At 34.3% G+C, this 23,099-nt stretch overlaps 1 protein-coding gene across 7 annotated transcripts in view; it reads right to left on the minus strand.

Moving 5' to 3' along the window:
* The window catches only part of LOC145252749 (putative cysteine desulfurase), a 601,560-nt gene that overhangs the window by 458,220 nt on the left and 120,241 nt on the right, over positions 1 to 23,099 (minus strand). For 5 of the 7 annotated variants that reach the window (XM_080112624.1, XM_080112626.1, XM_080112623.1 and 2 more), the window contains exons 3-4: positions 16,464 to 16,535; positions 1,442 to 1,525 (exon numbers count right to left, since the gene is read on the minus strand). In XM_080112624.1, coding sequence (XP_079968750.1) covers positions 1,442 to 1,525; positions 16,464 to 16,535 — 156 coding nt within the window. The remainder of the gene's footprint in view (positions 1 to 1,441; positions 1,526 to 16,463; positions 16,536 to 23,099) is intronic. The other 2 variants (XM_080112628.1, XM_080112627.1) reach the window with 1 other exon arrangement.

The raw sequence follows: 23,099 nt of genomic DNA on the forward strand, positions 1-23,099 counted from the left end.
AACAAAAAGTACCAAAAAAAGCAACGCTCAATATAGGATACATGAACCATTTTGCAATAGGAATGTAGATTTCCCAATAATTATTAAACGCTATCTTATATACAAACAAAAGAAAAGAGAACATTTAACTCATTAAATGTCATGTCGTGTTTGGAAAATGAAAGGAATATCTTCGTGCTTGTATCCCATATGAGTGGGGTTTGATTTCGTAATAGCCGCCATTGTTAGTCTAATTTCCATTCTCATGCATTTTTTCCTCTGCGTGATCTTTGGAATTTTCTGATTATTTTTTTTTTACTGGTATTTCGTTGGTTATATTATGTTTCCTGAAATATGAAAGGCTAAAAATCGGAAGATGTCAATATATAAATAAAGAGAGGTAACGTCTCTTATCACCGCTTACTAAGCGGAGATTAAACTACAAAAATAGCAACGATTAAATATCTGCTTATATATCGCTAAAAAGATAACAACAGCAGATCTTATATTTAAATCGATAAAAAAAAAATGGTGCATAAAATTCGATAGGGCTTATGGCTCATTTAAAAGACGCAAGACTCTGGACACTGTCGTAGTAAGTTTTGTTTTTATTGACGGTTTATTCACGCTGGTGACGAATTAGACCCAAAAACACGTATTCATAGGTAACATTTTTTTTTAGCATATAAAATATTTAAATAAAATATTTAAATATTTGATTGATAAAAATAATGAAATAAATAAAAATTTGTCCCGCCAAAAAAGATAAAAGAAGACGGGATATGCAAAAAATAAAAAAATAAATAAAAATAAAAATAAAATAAAATAAATAACAACAAATAAATAAATAAAAATAGAATAAAATATAAAATAATAAATCAATCAATCAATGAATAAAAGGGAGGTAATTTCTGTCTTCACTTTTTAGGAAGCGAAAATTACAATACAAAAATAAGCAACGCTTAAAAAACTGCTTATATATATATATATATATATATATATATATATATATATATATATATATATATATATATATATATGTATGTATGTATGTATGTATGTATGTATGTATGTATGTTATGTGAAACGTGACGGTATGTGACTGTTTGCAGACTAGAGCAAGTAGTTCATTGCCCAACGCCCAAACTTATAAGCACGCTAACAATCATTTATGTTCTTACAATTCACTTTGATGCCTTTTTTTCTGTTGTTTTCCGATAGTTCATAATCGTGATGATTTATTCCAGGTTTGCGTTTGTCAGTTGCCACCTGTAAACCGTCTTCGCGTTCCATTCCTGGCAGAACATTCAGAAAAGCCAAAAGCCACAAAAGCCAAGAGCGCGCGCGCGCGCGCGCGCGAGAGAGAGAGAGAGAGAGAGAGAGAGAGAGAGAGAGAGAGAGAGAGAGAGAGAGAGAGAAAAGCATCGAGCCATAAGCGAATGAAAGGAAATAATACACCTACCAGTTTCGGTACCGCATCTACTGAATCGACTTCCAGGTAAAAATGACTCAGAAATCCAGAGCGGCGTCTTTTCGACGTTGTTGGCTGCAAATGGAAAACATTAACTCGTAAATAAGCAAGATAATTCGGTTTGCGCGTTCAGCGCTGAATATGCTGTTTCAAACTTAAGCATAGCCACCAAAAGAGCATACTATTTTAAACTTATGCGCCACAGACCAATGCAAATACTATTTTAGACATTTGGCTTAATAGAATAGTCTTATTTTATTTCATATCAATCCTATCTAGATTATTTAATGCCGAATCCGATCATTTTGGTATGAGTTTTATACGAGGTGCGTTAAATAAGTTTTCAGACGTTTTCGTATTGTCACTTTTATTGAGACTACATGCATAAAACCCTAGTTTCTTTCGAATTAATCTTTTCCGGCTGCAATGCACTTGTAGAACCATTCAAACAACTTCTGAAAGGCCCCGTGGAAGTCCTCTTGTGGGGGGGGGTGTCAATGACCCTCATCACAGCCTCTTTCATCTCCTCAATTGTCTCATAACGACAGCCTCTAAGGTTTTCCTTGAACTTAGGAGATAAACAAAAGTCATGGGGAGCAAGGTCTTGACTATAGGGGAAGTGAGAAACTATCTTGATGTTCGTCTTGGTCAAAAAGTATGTGACAAGGATAGAGTTGTGGATGGAAAACCCTTGGGACAAACTTTACACAAATCTTCCGCATCTTCAGTCCCTCGAGAATAATTATGTACACAGTTCCCACACTGACATCAAACAGTGCTCTTATTGTCTCTATAGACACACGACGGTCCTTATCTATTAAATTCTTTATTTGGTCAATCAACTCTGGTGTTCTGACTTCTTTACTCCTCCCACACCTTTCATCATCCCTCACAGACTCCCTGCTTTCCTGGGATCTCTTATGTCACTCAAAAACTGATGCTCGATTCATGGAAGATGGTCCAAAAGCAATCTGAAGCATTCCATACGTTTCTGCGGCATTTTTATTCCAAGTTTAAAACAGAATTTTATTGCATATCGTTCTTCTAAAGTGTCCTCACGTCTAGATTGCATTTTTTTGAAATTCACCAACTGTGATAATCAGGCTTTAGTACGGTGTATTCCAATTCTTGTTGTAGCTGTTCATTTAAACCTGAAGTCATGGAATTTTTATCACTCATCCCATTAGATGTATAGCAATAACAATCTGAATTTTCAAGAGTCTACAACAATTTTACTGGAAACTTTTTGGAGGTACTTCATATTTCAAATTCTTTATATCTTCAAATATTTATTCACGGTGTTTGGTTTATTTGTTTTGTTTTACAAGATATCGATCCTTTTCGGATTATTTTATGCTGAACCCAGTCATTTTAGTAAAAGAAAAAATGCTATATGTTATTTATATATTCAAATATTTATTTATAGTTTTTGGTTTGACTGTTTTGTTTTATGACATATTGACCCATTTCAGGTTATTTAATGCCGAATCTAATCATTTTGGCCAAAACATTTTATGCTTTAATTTCTTTTTAAATTTTCAAATATTTATTGATGCTGTTTGGTTTGCTTGTTTTGTAGAGGAAAATTTCTGCTTTTATTTTCGACTTTGCCGAACATGATTGAGTTTTGCAAATTAAAAAAAAACATCAATGTTTAGCGCATTTTAAGTCAGGAAGCCAGTATCTTCAGACAGCCTAATCAAATAGCACCAGCACATTGTTTTAATCTATTAATAAAATTATTGGGTGTAAGAAGCTTTCAAAACTTTAAATCTTTGAAAACATGATGATTTACTAAAATAATTTTGAAATTAGAAATGATTTTTTTATTTAAATGCTTCCAATCTTTTTTTTTTTTTTTTCAAATTCGAAACTTAATAATAATTTTTTTTCTTTCAACTGATTAAAATTGTCGAATTGTTCTCAAAGAAAGCGAAATGCATTCTGGTGGATTTACAATTTTCTATTCTGATACCTCATTGTAATACATCTTCCTATTCCAGTAGCCTTTTTTTCTCCAAAAACTGCAAACTTCCTACTGACTGTTTTCCTATAATACCTGTTCATTTCAAGACTAAGGTGAATAGGCATTTCCTGTCTTTTCGATAACCCTTCCTTTCTTGTTAACATCAAGTGGCTTCATGCCTTGTCTGAAGCGAATTCCATAACAATAAATAAACATAATTCGATCTTTAATTATGAAAGTAACTAAGTTATGAGAAAATACTCACGTACACGCGAAATTGTCTAATAACTTTATTTTATTCCATTTTCAGCCTAAACAAGGCACAGTGCCACTTTGATGTAGGGGGCTACTATCGGGGTCATAGGTTGCAGGGATACTATGTAGGGAGTTGAGCAGCAGAATGTCTGTTCACATTATACTTGAACTTCTGCATGTCAGTACAGTTGGGAAAGCAGGAACCCGGAAGAGAGTTCCAAAGTCTAGCAGTTCTGGGGAATAAACTATTAGAAATAAATAAATAAATAAATAAATAAATAAATAAATAAATAATAATAATAATAATAATAATAATAATAATAATAATAATAATAATAATAATAATAATAATAATAATAATAAAGAATAACAATAAGAATGACAACAGTAATAATATCAACAAAAATAACAACAACAATAATAATAATAATAATAATAATAATAATAATAATAATAATAATAATAAATTTATGAGATACGTGTCAAATAGAACATTGGACCTCTGTACTTGTAGTTTTCTGTTTGACTGTCTAACCATTGAGCCATTCCAAGCATTGTTATTCCAACGTCATAGGCCGCAGGAAGAGTCTGGTAATTCAGGTCCTACGGCAAAGCCTATTACTCGACAAACGAGCTATGGACGGAAAGAGAAAATTTCCTCGTACAAAGGTTCGCGTTGAATGCATTTTCTAGAAAACCACCGGAAGTCTTCTTGAGAAATCGTTTGTTATTTTCCTAGTGAACAAGGTTTCGCTGTTCTTGCCCATTTCAAAGACGGGGCAGGTTTGGCGGTATTGTCTTAAGACTATAGCTAAAACCGGATTTGCCAAGAATTTAAAAAAAGGGGAACTTTAGGGGACAGTAAGATAATAAAAGATAAACAGCCAATAAATAAGTTAGACTTGCCTGTTTTTATTAAACTAAAAGAAACATGTTTATTCTTTGGCGTTTTTTTTTAGGGGGGGTGTATCAGAAATTGTGCTTAATCCTGTCTAAACTTTGCAAAACATGTCATAAAAGAACAGCCATCATCATCACCATCATCATCACCATGATCATGATCATGATCATGATCATCATCATCATGATCATTCTAGTTCTCTCACAGTAACCTATCCATGGAGTTTGAGTGACAAGTCTTCCCCAGATTTCCAATAATCTTCACCTCTTTCGATTACTGTTGCAGATGGCATTATCGCAACAACCGATTACCATTGATTATTCGCTGGCAATGAATATTGGTCTTCTCTGTGGGTTGGGTTACAATAAGCTTTTCCAAGGTCATAATACTCTCTGGCCCTTTCTGGTGAAGGTCTGGTTAGTGCTCTCTCTCCGCGGTCTTTCTATCCTACTTGGCTCATTGACCATTTTATATGGTAACACCATCGGCTGTTGCCATCATATTATTATTATTATTATTATTATTATTATTATTATTATTAACATTATTATTATTATTATTATTATTATTATCATTATTATTATCATTATTATTATTATTATCATTATTATTATTATCATCATCATCATTATTATTATTATTATTATCATTATTATTATCATTACTATTATTATTATTATTATTATCATTACTATTATTATTATCATTACTATTATTATTATCATTATTATTATTATTATTATTATTATTATTATTATTATTATTATTATTATTATTATTCCCCACCAAGGTCAAAGATCTCCTCCCAACCTTTTTCCTCCATCACCACCATCATTCCCATTACCACCACCAACAACAATAGAAATAAAATCTACAATGATAATGGCAACACTAATTTTGGTAGCAATAATATTTACAGCAAAAACAACAATAGCAATGGCAGCAAAAAACAACACCTACCATTACAGCTACAGTAAAATTCAAACATACTCGATAAAACTATCAGTGGTGGTGTAACCTTAAATTCACTAACCCCATTTGTGGGAGAATGTCAAATCAAAATATTGAAAATAACGACGTGAATGAGGCTACCACATCTTGTGATGGTCTCACGTCAGGTAGGTGTCCCACTGGTCAACAGGGTGGGTCCTGTTGTCATCATACAACTGTTCGAAATTCTAAGGATATGGTTGGATATAGGGCGAGTGAGAATTGCCAGAGAGGGCCCCAAAACACGAAGGGAGTTGGAACAGGAAATGTAAAAAAAACGTGGACGGATGAGGAAAGAAGAGTGCTGTGGGAATGCTTTGTAAGAAGTGGAAGTACCAAATCGAAAAGTGAAGGAAGAATGGGAATCGAGAGGAGGAGGAGCTAGGTGCGTGGCGAGTTTGGTATCCCAGTTAAAACAAATTAAAAATAACAACTTACTTTCAGTGATTGCAAGAGAAGAGATTGAATGGATGGTTAGGAATGTAATGAATAACGAAAGTAAAATTGATGAAACTAGCTCTGATGAAAGAACTGAGAGAGTGGAAGTGCAGAAGGGAAATGTAAGCGATGATGGGAGGCGGACAACTGAGGATGTATGGAATCCTATGGTTAGGGGAAATAATGAGAAAGAGTTTGAAGAATCTAAGGCAGATGAGATCATTGACTCTGAGACAATGGAGCTAGTGAAAGGAGCAGGTGTATGGAGACGTGGTGATGAAGTTCGAACTTTGACTTCAGTAGAAAAAGAAGTACTTCAGAAGTTAAGAGAGGTTCTTCTTAGAGAGGATATCATAGAGATTCCAAGTATGAAGAGTAGTGATAGGCAGAAGGTGAAAAACGAGGTAAAAATAATTCAAGGAGTAATTCACAACATCATAAGAAAGAACATATCGATTACGGAACTTAACAGGCTTCTGTATGCAGCGTCATACGTCATTGCGAATCGTCTTTGCTTATTACAGAAGAAAAAGGGAAAAATGAAGGATAGAAGGCCACACTGGCAGAGGCGGCTTGAAGAAAGTATTAAACGGTGACGGAAAGACATTGGTAGAATCGAAGAAATAAGAAAAGGAGTTAAACTAGGACAGAAAGCAAAGGACGAGCTTGAAAGGAGGTATAGATTGCTGGAACAAGGAACGATGAACATTCTAACAATGTTGAAAGAGAAGGTCCACACTAGTGGTATGAAAATTTGAAACTTTGTTGGAAAAAGTGTTGCATTTCGGCAGAACAAGCTTTTCCAGAACAATCAGTCTCAGCTGTATAAAGAATTAAATGGTAGTAAACAGGCGGGAAATAACAACACTCCAAATGCAAAAGATACAAGGAAGTTCTTGAGTGGGATTTGGTCTGTCGAAGGGCGATATAATGAGAAGGCTAGCTGGTTGGGAGAGGTCAGAGAAAGGCTATCAGAAATGCAGCAGATGAAGAACGTTGAGAGAACCATCGATGACGTTAAGGCTGGCATATGAAGGATGACAAACTGGAAGGCACCTGGTCCAGATGGAGTGATGGGTTTCTGGTTTAAACAGTTTCCATGCCTTTATCCACCTATAGCTGCTGATCTGCAAAGGGTTGTAGAGTCGGGAGATGTCCCTGATTGGCTTGTGAAGGGAAGAACAACACTGATTAGGAAAGATCCTGCAAAAAGGAGCAGATGCCAATAATTATAGACCAATTACATGTCTGCCATTGATGTGGAAACTGTTGACTGGAATATTTGTGGAGAAAATTTATGAACATCTAGAGAGTAATGGTGTTTTTCCTGACGAACAAAAGGGGTGCTGGAAAGGCTCGAGAGGTACTAAAGAGCAACTATTAATTGATAAAGCAATAATGCAGGGTGCGAAGAAGAAGAAGAAGAAGAAGAAGAAGAAGAAGAAGAAGAAGAAGAGGAATCTGAGCGTAGCATGGATCGATTACAGAAAGGCTTATGACATGGTTCCTCATTCATGGATACGTGAAACACTATTGATAATGAAGGTTGCTGAGAATGTGGTAGGGCTTTTAGATACAAGTATGGCTCAATGGAAAACGGTGCTGACAGCAAACAGAGAGGAGATGGGGCAGGTTAGCATTAAACGTGGGATATTTCAAGGAGATTCGTTATCGCCACTTCTTTTTGTAATGATAATGATGCTACTGAGCATCCTCTTGAAGAGAGAAAAACTGAGGTATAACTTTGGATCTGGTAATAAACGCCTCAACCATCTACTATTGATGGATGATTTGAAAATATTCGGTAGAAATGAAAAGGAAATGGAGAGACTGGTAGAACTTGTGGGAACATACTCAGAAGACATTGGAATGGAGTTTGGGATTAGTAAATGTGCGGTACTGGGGATGAAAAGAGGAGTAAAGGTTCATTCGAATGGAATAGTGCTGCCAAATGGAGAAATCATGAAAGAAATAGAAGATACAGGATATAAGTATTTGGGAGTGCTGAAGGGTGTAGGCATCATGAACAGAGAAATGAAATAAAAAAAAGTCAGGAAGGAGTATCTTAGAAGAGTGAAAATAATTGCAAAGTCGAAACTGTATGGAGGAAACCTAATGAAAGCAGTAAATGCATGGGCAGTCAGTGTTTGGAGATACAGCCGATTTGCATGCCATGGATATCAAAACAAGAAAAGTTTTAGCAATGTTTGGTATATTTCACATTCGAAGTAGCATAGAAAGGCTGTATCAAAAGAGGAAAGATGGTGGGAGAGGATTGAAAAGTGTAAAAGATTGTGTTAGAACCGAGGAGTTGTCGTTGAAGGAGCATGTGGTTAGAAGTGAGGAGTGGATGCTTAAGATTGTGGCCAATGAAGTGGAGGTATGTGAGACCAAGGCTGATTATGTGAAACGTATGGCTAGAGAAAGGGCAGAGGAACTGGCTAGGAAGAAAATGCATGGAAGGTTCTTCCAGGATATAGCAGAAGTGGCTGATGAAAGATCATGGCAATGGCTTTGAGCTGGGTATCAGGCTAAGAGTACTGAAGCTTTTGTTTGTGCAGCACAAGAGCAGGCATTAGGAACACGATCATTCAAAAAAGTGGTTCTAGGAGAGGAAGTTGCTGCAGAATGCCGGATTTGTGGTAAGACCTCAGAGTCAATTGTGCACCTTGCTGTAGGGTGTAGTGGACTGGCCCAGAGAGAGTACCGCAAAAGAAACGATTGCATGGGACTCTGAATATATTGGGAGGTGTGTAAGAAGGTTGGGATGAAGTGTGCTGGAAAATGGTTTGAGGAGGTGCCTGATGAAGTGAGAAAAAGTGAGGATGGCAAGGTAGAGGTATGGTGGGACAAAAGTGTCATAATGACCAAGCAATTGGAACATAATCGTCCGGATTTGGTCGTCATTGACAAGGTCTCGACAAATTGGCAGATTGTAGACATCTCAGTACCCTGGGACAGGAATACGAGAGAGAAGGAGAATGAGAAGTGGAGCACTTATGCTCCATTGACCTTGGAGATAAGGCGTATACATGGGGTTAAAACACAAATAATCCCGATCGTAGTTGGTACACTAGGAGTAGTATCAAGTCGTCTGGAAGTACAATTGAAAAAACTACAAATCCCCGATGTTTTAGGCAGCCTTCAAACCTCTTTATTATTATTATTATCATTATCATCATTATTATTATAATCATTATTATTATTATTATTATCATTATTATTATTATTATTATCATTATTATTATTATCATTATCATCATTATTATCATTATTATTATTATCATTATCATTATTATTATCATTATTATTATTATTATTTTTATCATCATTATTATTATTATCATTATCATTATCATTATCATTATTATTATCATCATTATTATTATCATCATTATCATTATTATCATTATTATCATTATCATTATTGTTATTATCATTATCATTATTATCATTATTATTATTATCATGATTATTATTATTATTATTATCATTATTATTATTATTGTTAGTAGTAGTAGTAGTAGTAGTAGTAGTAGTAGTAGTAGCTAAAATTTTTCACACATCACACTGATAATAACCCATGATGTAGTTTGAATGACAATAAGTCATCTCAATTTTTATACTCTCCACCCATTTTGATAATCAGTGCAAATCACTTTGTGCTATCGCAGCAGCAGTTTACCATTGATTTTTCGTTAGAAACAACCATTAGTCTTCATTGAAATTTGTGTAAATCACTTTTCTCAGTGTTTTAGCACTCTTTGCGCTCTTTCAGTTGAAGTCTGGTTAATACTCCTCTTCTTAAGTCTTTCTATCCTCCTTGACCCTTCACAGATATTTTCTGTCGTATCAGCCAAAACCCGGGCCACTTTTTACGGGGGGGGGGTCACAATTTATTATTATTATTATTATTCACTAGGAGTTTTCACACGGCCATCATCAAAGATTTTTCCTTGAGAACAACCTGTGGTGTTTCCTGGATCCTGAGTGACAAATCTCCCCAGATTTCCAGTAGTCTCTATCTCTTTCGACAACCTGAATTTCCGTTATTGCAACAGTCGTTTACCGTAAATTTCCGGTTGAAGCGACCATAAGCCTCCCCAAAGTCCCAGTCGTCTTCGCACTTATCCAGGGGAGGTCTGGTTAGTGCTTTCTCTCCTCGATTTTTACATCTTCCTTGAGGCCCCCTCCTCAACTATTTGATGTGAGTTATCAGTTATTGCCGACGGGGAGGGGGAGTAACTTACAATTATACAATTTCAGTTTTCTTGACTGCATGTGTTGTTTCATTGTGTTATACATCCGTAGCAGTTTCTATATGCCCGACTAACGCATGTAGCTCATATATATGCCTTTGTGTTCAAGTTTTTTTCCTTAATATTCCAGCCGTTTTCATTATTGTTATACGCTGTATGTTCTCAGCCATTCCTCTGATCCCAATTTTTCTTTTTTCAATATTTATCGAAATCATTCCTCGTGCCTCTACTATTATTGATGTTATCTTCGCTGGATCTTCTATATCCATTTTAGCTCTGTTCAACATTGTGGATTTGTCCCGCTTCTCCATCTCCTTAATATTCACTCTGTGAACTGCTGGGACGGCGAAATCTACGATTTGGCATGACTTTTCCTTCTTGTTAAATATTATGACAGCTGGTCTTTTTGCTTGGATGGGCATTCTTCTTCTTCTTCTTCTTCTTCTTCTTCTTCTTCTTCTTCTTCTTATTATTATTATTATTATTATTATTATTACATATATGCATGACTTATGATCGTCTTGGTTGTATTAACGGACAGTTATTTCGTTTTAAAATGAATAAATACGAGAGTTTATAATACAGATTTGGTTTATTTAAATTTACACTTGAAAGGTAATAGTCATAACTGTCATCATCGCCGCGGTGGAGGTTAGAATGAGGGTGGGTCGCAGAGCTTTGTGTCAACCTGTATTTTCGCTTTGTGTCCTTTTTCTGCTTCCTCTCTGCTCTTTTTATTTATATCACTTTGACCTGTTGACCTTTTTTTCGCCAGCTTGTTTATTGTTTGCAACTCTCTGGGTCATAGTTCCTGTTGATTGACCTGTTAACCATATTTCTGCTAGCATTTGTTTATTGCACTTTTTTGCTGGTTTTGGTCTAACCCATTTAATATCGGTTAGCTTTCCTGGCTGATTGACGTCATGGATATAGGTCGTTCTAAATCCCAGGATTTCTATTGTGTTCTTTTGTTTGCCTGGATACAGCTTAGTAACACTATTATAGGTCACCTTTCCTTTTGTTCTTTGATCGCCCGGACCGCTCCCTTACGTTATTATTATTATTATTATTATTATTATTATTATTATTATTATTATTATTATTATTATACGTTTTATCTAGTCACATATTGTTGCCAGCATATATATATATATATATATATATATATATATATATATATATATATATATATATATCTGTTTGACGTTACAAACTAAAATAAACTTTACATTTTTGCATTAAAAAATGGGTTCATATGCCACAAAACAAAATAAGTAATCTTTTATTGATATTCCACAGTAAATCCCTCCTCATCAAAGCATCAACATGTTGTAAAACAGAAGCGACAGACTTATTTGATTGTGATTAGACACAAGATCAAGTGTTGGTTTGATTAATGTTTTTGTGGAACCAACTAGATTCAAACTTGACACACATAGGTTTTCGGTCCGTGTCGTTAAATACTTAGCTACCGTCACCCCATCAAAAGGGTGTTATATGCTGTGAAATAGATAAATTGTGATTAGAAAATAAATCGTTAACTATTCTGTACTTTCAAAAGTAGATTGTATACTTTCCTCTAACATTTTTTGTAGTTAAAGTCGATACACTGCTGGCCAAGTTTATGACTCCAAATTCACTCCGTCTTCAAAAAACAGGCTTTTTATTTAAGCCGGCGACATCTCATTTGCATATGAGGTAACGAGAAATGTCGTTACTTCACGAGATTCATCAGCATATCATTAGTCGCCATTTTTTTCTGTTTGCCTGTAACCGGGCCCTGCATTGAGCACAAAATCAGAAATCTGTACCAATTTATAATTATTATTATTATTTGCGTACGAGTAGCGAACAGGTATTTACTGCATAAACTAAGTCAATGATGTGTGTAAAATCCAAAACAAGTTCGCTAGAATTAAACGGTTGCCTTCTTTGAACTTACAGATTTCGTTTTGTTTCTGTAAATGAATGCCATTTCGGAATTTGTTACGATGTCAAGATTTCTGTTTTTCTACTTTTTCGTTTTTATCTTTTGATCCGTCATCTTTTTTTTTTTTCACTGTTCAGCTTCTTTTTTTTTTTTTTTCACTGTTCAGCTTCTTTTTTTTTTTTTCACTGTTCAGCTTCTTTTTTTTTTTTTCACTGTTCAGCTTCTTTTTTTTTTTTTTCACTGTTCAGCTTCTTTTTTTTTTTTTTCACTGTTCAGCTTCTTTTTTTTTTTTTTCACTGTTCAGCTTCTTTTTTTTTTTTTTTTCACTGTTCAGCTTCTTTTTTTTTTTTTCACTGTTCAGCTTCTTTTTTTTTTTTTTCACTGTTCAGCTTCTTTTTTTTTTTTTCACTGTTCAGCTTCTTTTTTTTCTTTTTAATTATTTGTACTTTAGCTGCATTTAAACCCTTGTCGTTTTTTTGTCTCTCTTTTATCTACGTTTATTCTACTGATAAACCATTATTCGCTTTGAAGTTCGTTTTAATCGTCGATAATAGAACAGTCGAGCTTTGTCTGGATGCCTTTACGCGGCCTTGTATCTCTTGCCATTATCGGAGTAGTTGCCGGTTGCAGGTCCCCACCCAGGGCAAGAATCTCTAATATAACAGTAAGAGTACACACACAAACACCCCCCCCATACACACACAGAGTAAGAACCCGAACCCCCACCCACATACTACCGTACAGCCATACGCATCCCAAACAGTGTCAAATGTAAAAGGGAAGATGAGAAATAACAAACAAAATTAGATCACGTGATAAGTTTGATAAAATAATACTAAAATATCCAGCGGTTGGCGAAACACGGGGTTAAGTATTGTGTAACTAAGTGGTGTACCGGCCACGACCATCTGCTAAAGGGTGAGAACAGTGAAGATTGTTTTAATATTTTCTAGAGTCTAAACCCCTAAATATATATCCGTCACCCACAAAACAGACAAAATGTGAGTTGTAGCAATGGAAAAAAAGAGAAAAAAAAAGATTTTGTATTTACTAGTGTTGTGACGATTGATTGCAATCGGAATCGGTATCGGAAAAATCGGAGCATTTTGTGGAATCGGGTATCGGAAAAATCAGAACATTTTGTGGAATCGGGTATCGGAAAAATCAGAACATTTTGTGGAATCGGGTATCGGAAAAATCGGAGCATTTTGTGGAATCGGGTATCGGAAAAATCAGAACATTTTGTGGAATCGGGTATCGGAAAAATCAGAACATTTTGTGGAATCGGTATCGGAAAAATTTGTGCATATTTTCCGATACCAAAACGATTCAGCGCTTCTACACCATTGGGACGAAATTTCGGAAATCATAAAACTGAATTTCACTTAAAAACAATGGTATCTACGTATTCCTCCTATTTTAAAGATGATTATATCCAAAAATTACGAAAATCGATAAGGTAGAAAATTATTTATTAAAGAAAAAAAAAATAGAATTTGATGGAAATGATCGTAAGACATAGGATAGTTCAAAAGGGAGGTAATTTTCCGTTTTGATTTAAACAAGATGGCGGAAAATTTTCACCTGCTAATACGATCAAAGTTGTTTTATTTTAATAATTCAGTTAATATTCAGGTAATTTCGACTGCATAATTTGGAAGTTACCATTGTAACTTATTAGAATTGACAAACAAAAAAAACAAAAAAATCGTTGAAACCATTGTTTTTTTTTAAACTCCATTTATCGACTACAAAATCTCGTCCCAATTCTGTAGAAGCGCCAACCATTCTTTTAATTATCTCTTTTATTTGATTCTGTTTAAAATAAAAAGCTTCCATTGCTTATAGTAATAATAAATATTTATTGACTTTAAATTAACAGTAACGCTAAAATCTATAGATCACCTAAAAATTGATAGATCATCTCCCTACAAGTGTATTTTTACGTTTGAGAAAATATGCACGTATTTAACACGTGCTTATACGTTAGTCGGGGGGAAATAGCAACTTTATAGTTAAATATTTAGAGATTTATGAAGAATCGAAATCGGAATCGGTAATTGTATCTGAATCGGGAAAAATATTGGAATCATCCTATTACTAGTATTTACTTTATAAGGTGGAAGTCATCCATGCCGTTGAGTATTTGCATAAAAGTATATCATTTCGCTTATATTTTTGCCTTAGCATAAACTCATGCAACAAGTTATCCACCATTCCATGTGGCGCTCCACAGTGGTGTTTATTCTGCATTTTGTAAAGCTAGAAATGAGGTTTTATCATTCTCAGCGTAAAGATCTAGATAATAACACAAACCGTAATTCGACGCATGTATAGGCAGAACCCACAAAAGTAGGTCAAGGAGTGTAAAACTACTGTGTATGATGGTCGTTTTATTTATTTATTCATTTATTTTTACTAGCTAGCTGGGTGCCCGACAATGCCCGGTTGTAAAAAAGTATGATATTTTTATTTGTGCCGATTTCGTATTTATTAATATAGAATCAAATATCAATTGATTATTATATTCTACCCAATGTATAGTAGTGATATCAAAAGTTTGAAAAAATATATGATTTGGATGCCATCAGTTAGAATCGAAACCAAAACATATAGCACTCCAACATTAATTGTTACCGTTTGAGCTATCGTCAGATCGATAAGAAATAGTTTAAAATGAACCGATTTTAGCGTATAAATGTATATCTGTGCATGATTACAAATAACACGTTTAGTCGATTAACGCCTTCATAACAGCAATGCATTAACCAACTGGGATGCAGCCCGTGGTTCTGTGTTCCAAGGACGGACAGTTCTAGGAAAGAAACTTTGATCATGGCAGTTTTGTTTAGTTTTTGGTACACAGAGAAAAAGAAATTATTGACAGTGGTTGTAGGCAGACGAGACTTTGCTGTGAATGTTTTGTGATGAGGAGTAGTAAATTATAGATTGAAGCTCAGTCGAGCACCTGCCATGAAAGTAATGATAGAGTTGAGAAAGACTAGCAGCGGCTCTTCTTTGAGAAAGACGCTGTAGTGTGATAGATTAAGATATTGCTCATTAGATTTCGGAGGCAGGAAAGGGTACTGTGAGCTGTATCTTTCCAGATAAATAAAAGTTAAAGAAAGAAAGGAAAGCGTGTAAAAAAGAAAGAAAGAAAGAAAGAAAGAAAGAAAAGTGTGTAAAAAAAGAAAGAAGGAAAAATGCTTTCGTAGAAAAGGAAGGTAAGAAAACAAAGAAGAAAGCAGATAAACATGTAAACACATAAAAAACAAACAAGGAAAAAGACAGAAAAAGACAGGAAAGACGTCACTCGAAGAAGAGGAAAATAAAAGAAAGAAAAGAAAGAGCAAAAGAAAAAGACAGAGAGAGAGAGAGAGAGAGAGAGAGAAGAAAGAAATTACGCAATTACCCATTTACTTCCTTTTTACCACAGAAAGATGTGACACAAGGTCGGAAAGTAGCAAGAGTCAAGCCACCGCCTCTAAAGAAAGAGCACGCTGGCCTTTTAAAAATAGCCTGGGTGTCCACATCGGCATTATTTGGTATGGCGCCCCAGGCAATTAGCAATAAACGTACTCCACTCGAAAGTCTGGAGTTGACGGCCTGGGAGGGCTGACCGCTTAGAATTACCCGGAACCATGTCTCAGTATGACCGATACAAGATCATTCCCTACTCAAAAATGGCCAAGACTCCGTCAGATTGAGTGTCAAAGACGTATCTTCGACTGGTATGAATATAACTTATTCGGGGATTTGTCAGACGGGTAGAAAGCAAAAGGAGGAAATAAATGGCACGAAATAACAAGAAAGAGAAACTTAGGAAAAGAACAACACTTTTAAAAAAATGTTGGCGTTTTAAAATGCAGAAACAATTCGATGCAAATAAGATTTAGCATAAAATTGGTAGTTATTTATTATTATTTTCTTTTTTTTTACAAAGGAGTCACCACTTATCAAGGCCCAGAGGTTATTTCCACTTCTTGCATACTATTAACATGCAATTAGCATTCATCAGCATGCAATTAACATTTAATTAACATGTTATTAGCACGCAATTAGTATGAAATTAATATTCAATCATCATAAATTAGCATGCAAATAGCATTCAATTAACATGTAATTAGCATGCAATTAGCATATAATTAACATTCAATTAGCATGTGATTAACATGCAATTAACATTATGTTAGCATGCCACCAGCATGCAATTAACATTCAGTTAGCATGCAATTAGCATGCGTATAACGATGAAGTTGTCATGCAAACCGTACCTCCTCCCCGGGTTGACCGACATACATGTGTGTGTAGGTGAGAAACCGAAGATGTGGATTTACTGGTGTCACCTAAAATAAAAGATCAACGTTAAAAGATTTTTTTGACATTTTTTTTAATAAAAAAAGAGTGAAAAAAAATGAATATTACGCATTTAGGGATGGAATCGATATGTCAAACTTTAGAATGACAAATCAAAGCGTGGCAGACCGACAGAAATGATATTTCAAACGGAATGATAGACAAATGACAATGGTATTATTATTATTATTATTATTATTATTATTATTATTATTACCACAACTACTACTACTACTACTACTACTACCACTAGCAGGACCTGTGAAAATTCCACAGGGGACTGATTCATATGTAATATATTGATGTTGCCATTCTGTAGTTATTCAGCGTAAATGGAAATGCTCTGATATTATTGTAGCTATTTTGTTAAAACTGCAAAAGCATTTATCCAAGCTAGCAGGGACGCCCGGCTTAGCCAGGTCGTAAAATACGCTTAAATATATTTTAATTTTTGCAGATTTTGTATACATTATTATAATGTTCTAACGATTTTTATATATTATAAAGTTGCGATTTCAAAAATAAAAAAAATATATCTATATGACTTGGGTTCATTAACTTGAATCGAAACCAAATCCCGAACTTATATATATATATATATATATATATATATATATATATATATATATATATATATATATATATATATATATATATATATATATATACTGGACTGAGCTCATACCTCCCATATTCGTCTCTCGATTCTCTTATTCTTCTTGGAATATATGATCACCATCTGTTCGCTAGATTGACCAACTAGTAAAATCCATTAAATTTTTATTAGCTACTAGGAGGGAGACACGATGTTGCCCGGGATGAAATGAGGATCAACGAATGTTTCACCTTCCCACATTTTTATTGTCATCAAAATCGATGAAATCAACCATTTTTTAATCAAATCGACTGATTTTCTGATCCGAGAAGCTTCACATACATCCCTACATGTGCTTAATATACATGCATCCCCACATGTACTTAGTATACAATACATTATAGTCTCAATTGCATGGTAAAGAATCTATTGTTGATTTTATAAAATTATGTTTATATAATGGATAGAATTCAAGTTTAAAATGCAAAATTCAAGTATTATACTTCAATTATGTTCTAAACAGAAACATTCATTTCGAACGCGCTCCTGTTATATCAAAGAACCTACTGTGGATTTTATACACCGGGCATTTCTGCTTGTGCGGTGATAAAACTTCTCGAATGCACTTGTGATGCTAGGCTGTGTAATGTGTTAACTTTGGTCAAAATCGTCTGTTGTTTCTTTCATCGGATTTTTTTTGGATTATTGATTATCGATACTCATCGAAGGCATTCCGATGCAAAAGCTGTCTAAGAACACTGCCAATACATTTGTGTGAAGTTAAAAAAAAGATCTGCCCACTCGTTTAGGAGTCCATAGGGAACTCTCTCTCTCTCACACACACTCACACACCACACACACACACACACACACACACACACACACACACACACACACACACACGCACGCACGCACGCACGCACACACAGACAAAGTTCCCTTTATATAATAGTAGAGATTAAGCGTATGATATTAAAAATAAACTGTCTGGGTGATCCATTAACGTTAGTGGACATAAATTCGGTTGAATCTCAAGTGGTTGCCAAAATATTTGTCTTAGCCGATCCGTCACATTTCTCATTCATTACTATTAAATATGTATAAATATGTATAAATATGTATCATGACGTATGTTTAGACCCTTACCATCAACTGGTCCTATCGGATTAGGCAGTCTGAAGATATCGGCCTCCTGACTTAAATGCACCAAACATTGTCATTGTTTCTTCACAAACTGTTGCAATACCCAATCATGTTCCACAAATCCCAAAACAAAAATAACGATTTTCTCTACAGAACAACCAAACTAAACACCATGTAAAAATGAATGAAACCGAAAAAGTTTTGATATGCCATAGAACAAAACAAGCAAACTAAACGCGATGAATAAATATCTGAAGAGATAAAGTATTTAAAGCATAGAACTTTTTGTCAAAATGACAGAACGAAAAAAGTGTTGATATGCCGTAAAACAAAACAAGCAAGCTAAACACCATAAAGAACTGTAGCATAATGCAGACGATCGCATGCAAATGCATGCGAAATGACATAACCGGTATGGAAAAATAAAGACTTTGCAAAGGGGATCACGTAAGAGACGGGAATAACGTTCGAGATCACGCTAGAGGAGTTAATGACTTTCGAGATCACGTTAAAGAGCACGATCACGCGAGGGACGTCACAGCAGTAACCAGAGAAAATGGAAATAAACAACGCTGTACAAAAAAACAAAAACAAAAACAAAACAAAAACGAAAAACGAATTGTAGTTCTTTTTTATTCTTTATCTGCTTTGCGACTGATGATACAACGTGTTGGTTCCCGGACAACGTTACAGAACTTGAAGGATAAAACCACCATTTTTTTCCCAAAATTCTGTATTAAATAACCAGTAAAAAAAGGAGTTGATATGCCGTAAAATATATAACCAAAACGACCATCGCACTATCTAAACCATTCACGGTTACTAAAGAATGGGATAAATGCGTAAGAAAACCAGATATTAAACCACACAGTGAATTATGTACAAGATGGAACAATAAAATTATCGCCCTAGAAAAGACGGTATAATTCCATTTCCGTTTGATGAAAACCGGTTTTCTATTTTTGTTGCAAACCATCTTCGAGGTGGCCAACTGTGTACAAATCCAAAGAGCGATAAGAGCCTTCTATCATGTTTGAAAGTGACACAACGTTCAACGAGCGATATCGGAGATGTGCCGCTGCACAACTCATGCTCTCTACCAACGTAAGTTATGACAGCAGGACCGTTGCCAGCACCCTAAAAATGTATCGCTGGAGAGCCATGAATAACAGGGACGTGCATAGAGTGATGAAAACAAAGTTTCCGACCACAGTTATGGTTTTGGTGTGGTTTCAAGTGAGGGCCACATCATGCCACCTCGTATCTTCGAAGTCAGCTTGAAAGTCAACACTAAAGTGTACCTGGATGTGCTGAAGAGTGTGGTGATCCTACAACTTTGTATCATTTTCTCACTGCCCCCCCCCCGATCTGAACCCGCTCGACTACTTCGTTTGGTCATACATCAAGAACATCACCAACATGACTTCCAACACCAAAGCCAGCCTGATCACCGCCATCCGCCGAGTATTCGTCGACCACCTGTCGGCGCTTGTGAAAAAGACATGCTCCCAGTTCTCGACCCGTACCGAGGCGGTGATTAAGGCTGAAGGCGGCTACATTTAATATATATCACCTCTACTACATAATCAAGTTATCTGAATCGATTTTTTTTTTCAATAAAAGTTTTTAAATAAAGCTGTCGTCTTGTTTTTTTTAGAGCGACAATTTTATCGTTTCTTCTCATTTTTCAAATTCTGCTCTAGAACTAAGAAAGCTAAAGGTATTTTTTTTTTATATACTAAATCCAGATCCAAAATGGCGGAACGCAAAGTCGAATCATTTGATTAGATTAGCATTTAAAGAAAGTAAAAGCGAACACAGAGTCAAAGATTACCGCTAATACCATACAAAAAAAAAAAGGTCCCACGAAAATTTGTAAAATGGCGATGGGAAATGTCATTAATATTTCAAGCTTCCCTAAAAAAAAAAGGGGGAACAATTATTAGGAGATCATAGAAAAGGGCTGGGTTCGAACTCTGACACCGTGGGACGCAAACAACATTAAACATTGGAAAAATGTCCTGTGTATTCTGCACTGAAAACCACCAAATATCTAACATACTGGAACCGTATTCGAGCAATTAAAATATATAAATATTTTGCATTGGAAACCGGCGAACAATAACAGAAGCATACGATCACTTATTTACGAAAATAAAACCGTCATAATTTCGTCATTAGGATATATTGCAGCGGTTAGCTCCCCAAAAAAAGTCCGCCGAATGTCATTGACTAGTTTTGTCTGTTCCGCAGCAGCAGTGACATTAGTAAATTAATCTACCGTGCAAATATGTGCAAATATAAAATTTGTTATTTTATTTTTAGCATATTTTTTTCATTTTTATTTTTAGCATATTTTTTTTTAATTTTATTTTTAGCATATTTTTTTTTTAATTTTATTTTTAGCATTTTTAAAATTTTATTTTTTAGCATTTTTTTAAAATTTTATTTTTAGCATATTTTTTTTTAATTCTATTTTTAGCATATTCTTTTTAATTTTTATTTTTAGTATATTTTTAAAAATTTTATTTTTTAGTATTTTTTTAAAATTTTATTTTTAGCATATTTTTTTAAATTTTATTTTTAGCATATTTTTTTTAATTCTATTTTATTTTTAGCATTTTTTTTAAATTTTATTTTTAGCATATTTTTTTTATTTTATTTTTAGAATATTTTTTTTAATTTTTATTTTTAGCATTTTTTTAAAATTTGATTTTTAGCATTTTTTTTATTTTATTTTTAGCATATTTTTTTTAAATTTTTATTTTTAGCATTTTTTTTAAATTTGATTTTTAGCATTTTTTAATTTATTTTTAGCATTTTTTTAAATTTTATTTTTAGCATATTTTTTTATTTTATTTTATTTTTAGCAAATTTTTTTATTTTATTTTTAGCATTTTTTTTTAAATTTTATATTTAGCATATTTTTATTTTTATTTTATTTTGCACTAACTAATTTCCTAATTTTTGCCTTAGTCATCTGTTTGGTTTTCTTATTTGTTTATTACGAAACAAAACATACTATGATTATGCCTTCTACTACCTATTAGTAATTGGTTGGACAACGCCGAAAGATGGGCTGCTGCTGCTGCTATTATTAGTATTGTTATTATTATTGTTATCATCATCATCATCATCATCATCATCATCATCATCATCATCATCATCATCATCATCATCATCATCATCATTATTATTATTATCATCATCATTATCATCATCATCACATTATTATTATTATCATCATCATCATCACATTATTATTATTATTATCATCATCATCATCACATTATTATTATTATCATCATCATCATCACATTATTATTATTATTATCATCATCATCATTATTATTATTGTTATTATTACTACTACAATTATTATTGTTATCGTAATAATAATAATAATAATAATAATAATAATAAATATTATCGTTATTAATATTTACAGAGAAAATTATTTATGTTAAAATGTTTAAATATAAAGTAATGTTAGTTTCCATGACTAGCACAACCAGAAATGTCAACTTGACGTTAAGCTAACCATAATAAAAAGAAAGATTACGTGACACGTAAAAAAAACAAAAAAAAAAACGAAAAGGATTTTTAGGCTATGTGCAGTGATGACGTAATGGAAAAGGGAAATTTGAAGACGTTGAATTGTAGTTACGGAGGAGATCAATTCGACACGCAACGGTTTGGCAGACAGCCGGATTTTTGGACAGGACACCCATGGAAGTCAGATGAGAGCGACTTAGAAAAATGTAATCTTATACAAAGCGTGCTAACTCTGCAAAGGAATCTAGCAAGGAAATAAATGATTATAGAAAAATATAATTCCCGTCTGAACGTTTTCACTTTCGGAGAAAAGCACCTTTAATTTCAGGACGCAAGTAAGAAAGATTTGAGGTATGTCTTTGCTGGTATTCCAACTAATAACAATGTCTATAAACGGTTAATAATATTATACACACATTCACATACAATAGAGAATACACTGGACGAATCGCACATCAAAACGTTTAACACTCATAAGTTAAAAGAGACTCATTATAGAAGACACATTATATATATATATATATATATATATATATATTATCTTTTTTCTCCTTTGCGTTACGGGTTCGAGCCTGCCTGCCTGCCTACTACCACTTTTTTTAACAGCTCTGCCTACTAGTGTTTTAATTCACTCCCCCGCTACTACCACTTTTTACATCCCCGGGTTCCTTAATACACTACCTACACAAACCCGGGCACCCCCGCTACTGGTGGTTTGCCCCCCCCCCTCAGAGATTCTTACTACAACACCTAAACATCCAGGCAACGCGGGGCATTCTAGCTAGAATAATAATAAATACCAAATTTGCATGTCATATTTTAGCGTATTTTACGACCGGGCAGTGACGGGCGGCCTGCTAGTATATATATATATATATATGTGTGTGTGTGTGTGTGTGTGTGTGTGTGTGTGTGTGTGCGTTATTCGCATACGTCGTTCCAAATTCTAAAACCAAGCTTTTATCTTTACATCATCAACGCGCTGATCCCCATCTGTCATCAATTGAAATGAATGGCTCTCGTCTTGGGGAGGCCTTATGTTTTGACAAGCTTCTGGGCTTGACCTGATCTTAAATGGAACACATACATTAAATCCGTTGCCAAGGCCGCTGGAAAAATTGTGGGATCCTTCTATCGATCCAGTAGATATCTCACTGCTGATGCAATTCTCTATCTATATAAGAGCCAGGTACGTCCAAGGATGGAGTACTGTTGCCACATCTGGGCAGGAGCTGCTAGAAAGGACTTATCCTGCCTTGAT

This window comes from Euprymna scolopes, chromosome 29 (genome assembly GCF_053919585.1).
Source record: "Euprymna scolopes isolate OS-2025 chromosome 29, ASM5391958v1, whole genome shotgun sequence".
NCBI classification, from domain to species: Eukaryota; Metazoa; Mollusca; class Cephalopoda; order Sepiida; family Sepiolidae; genus Euprymna; species Euprymna scolopes.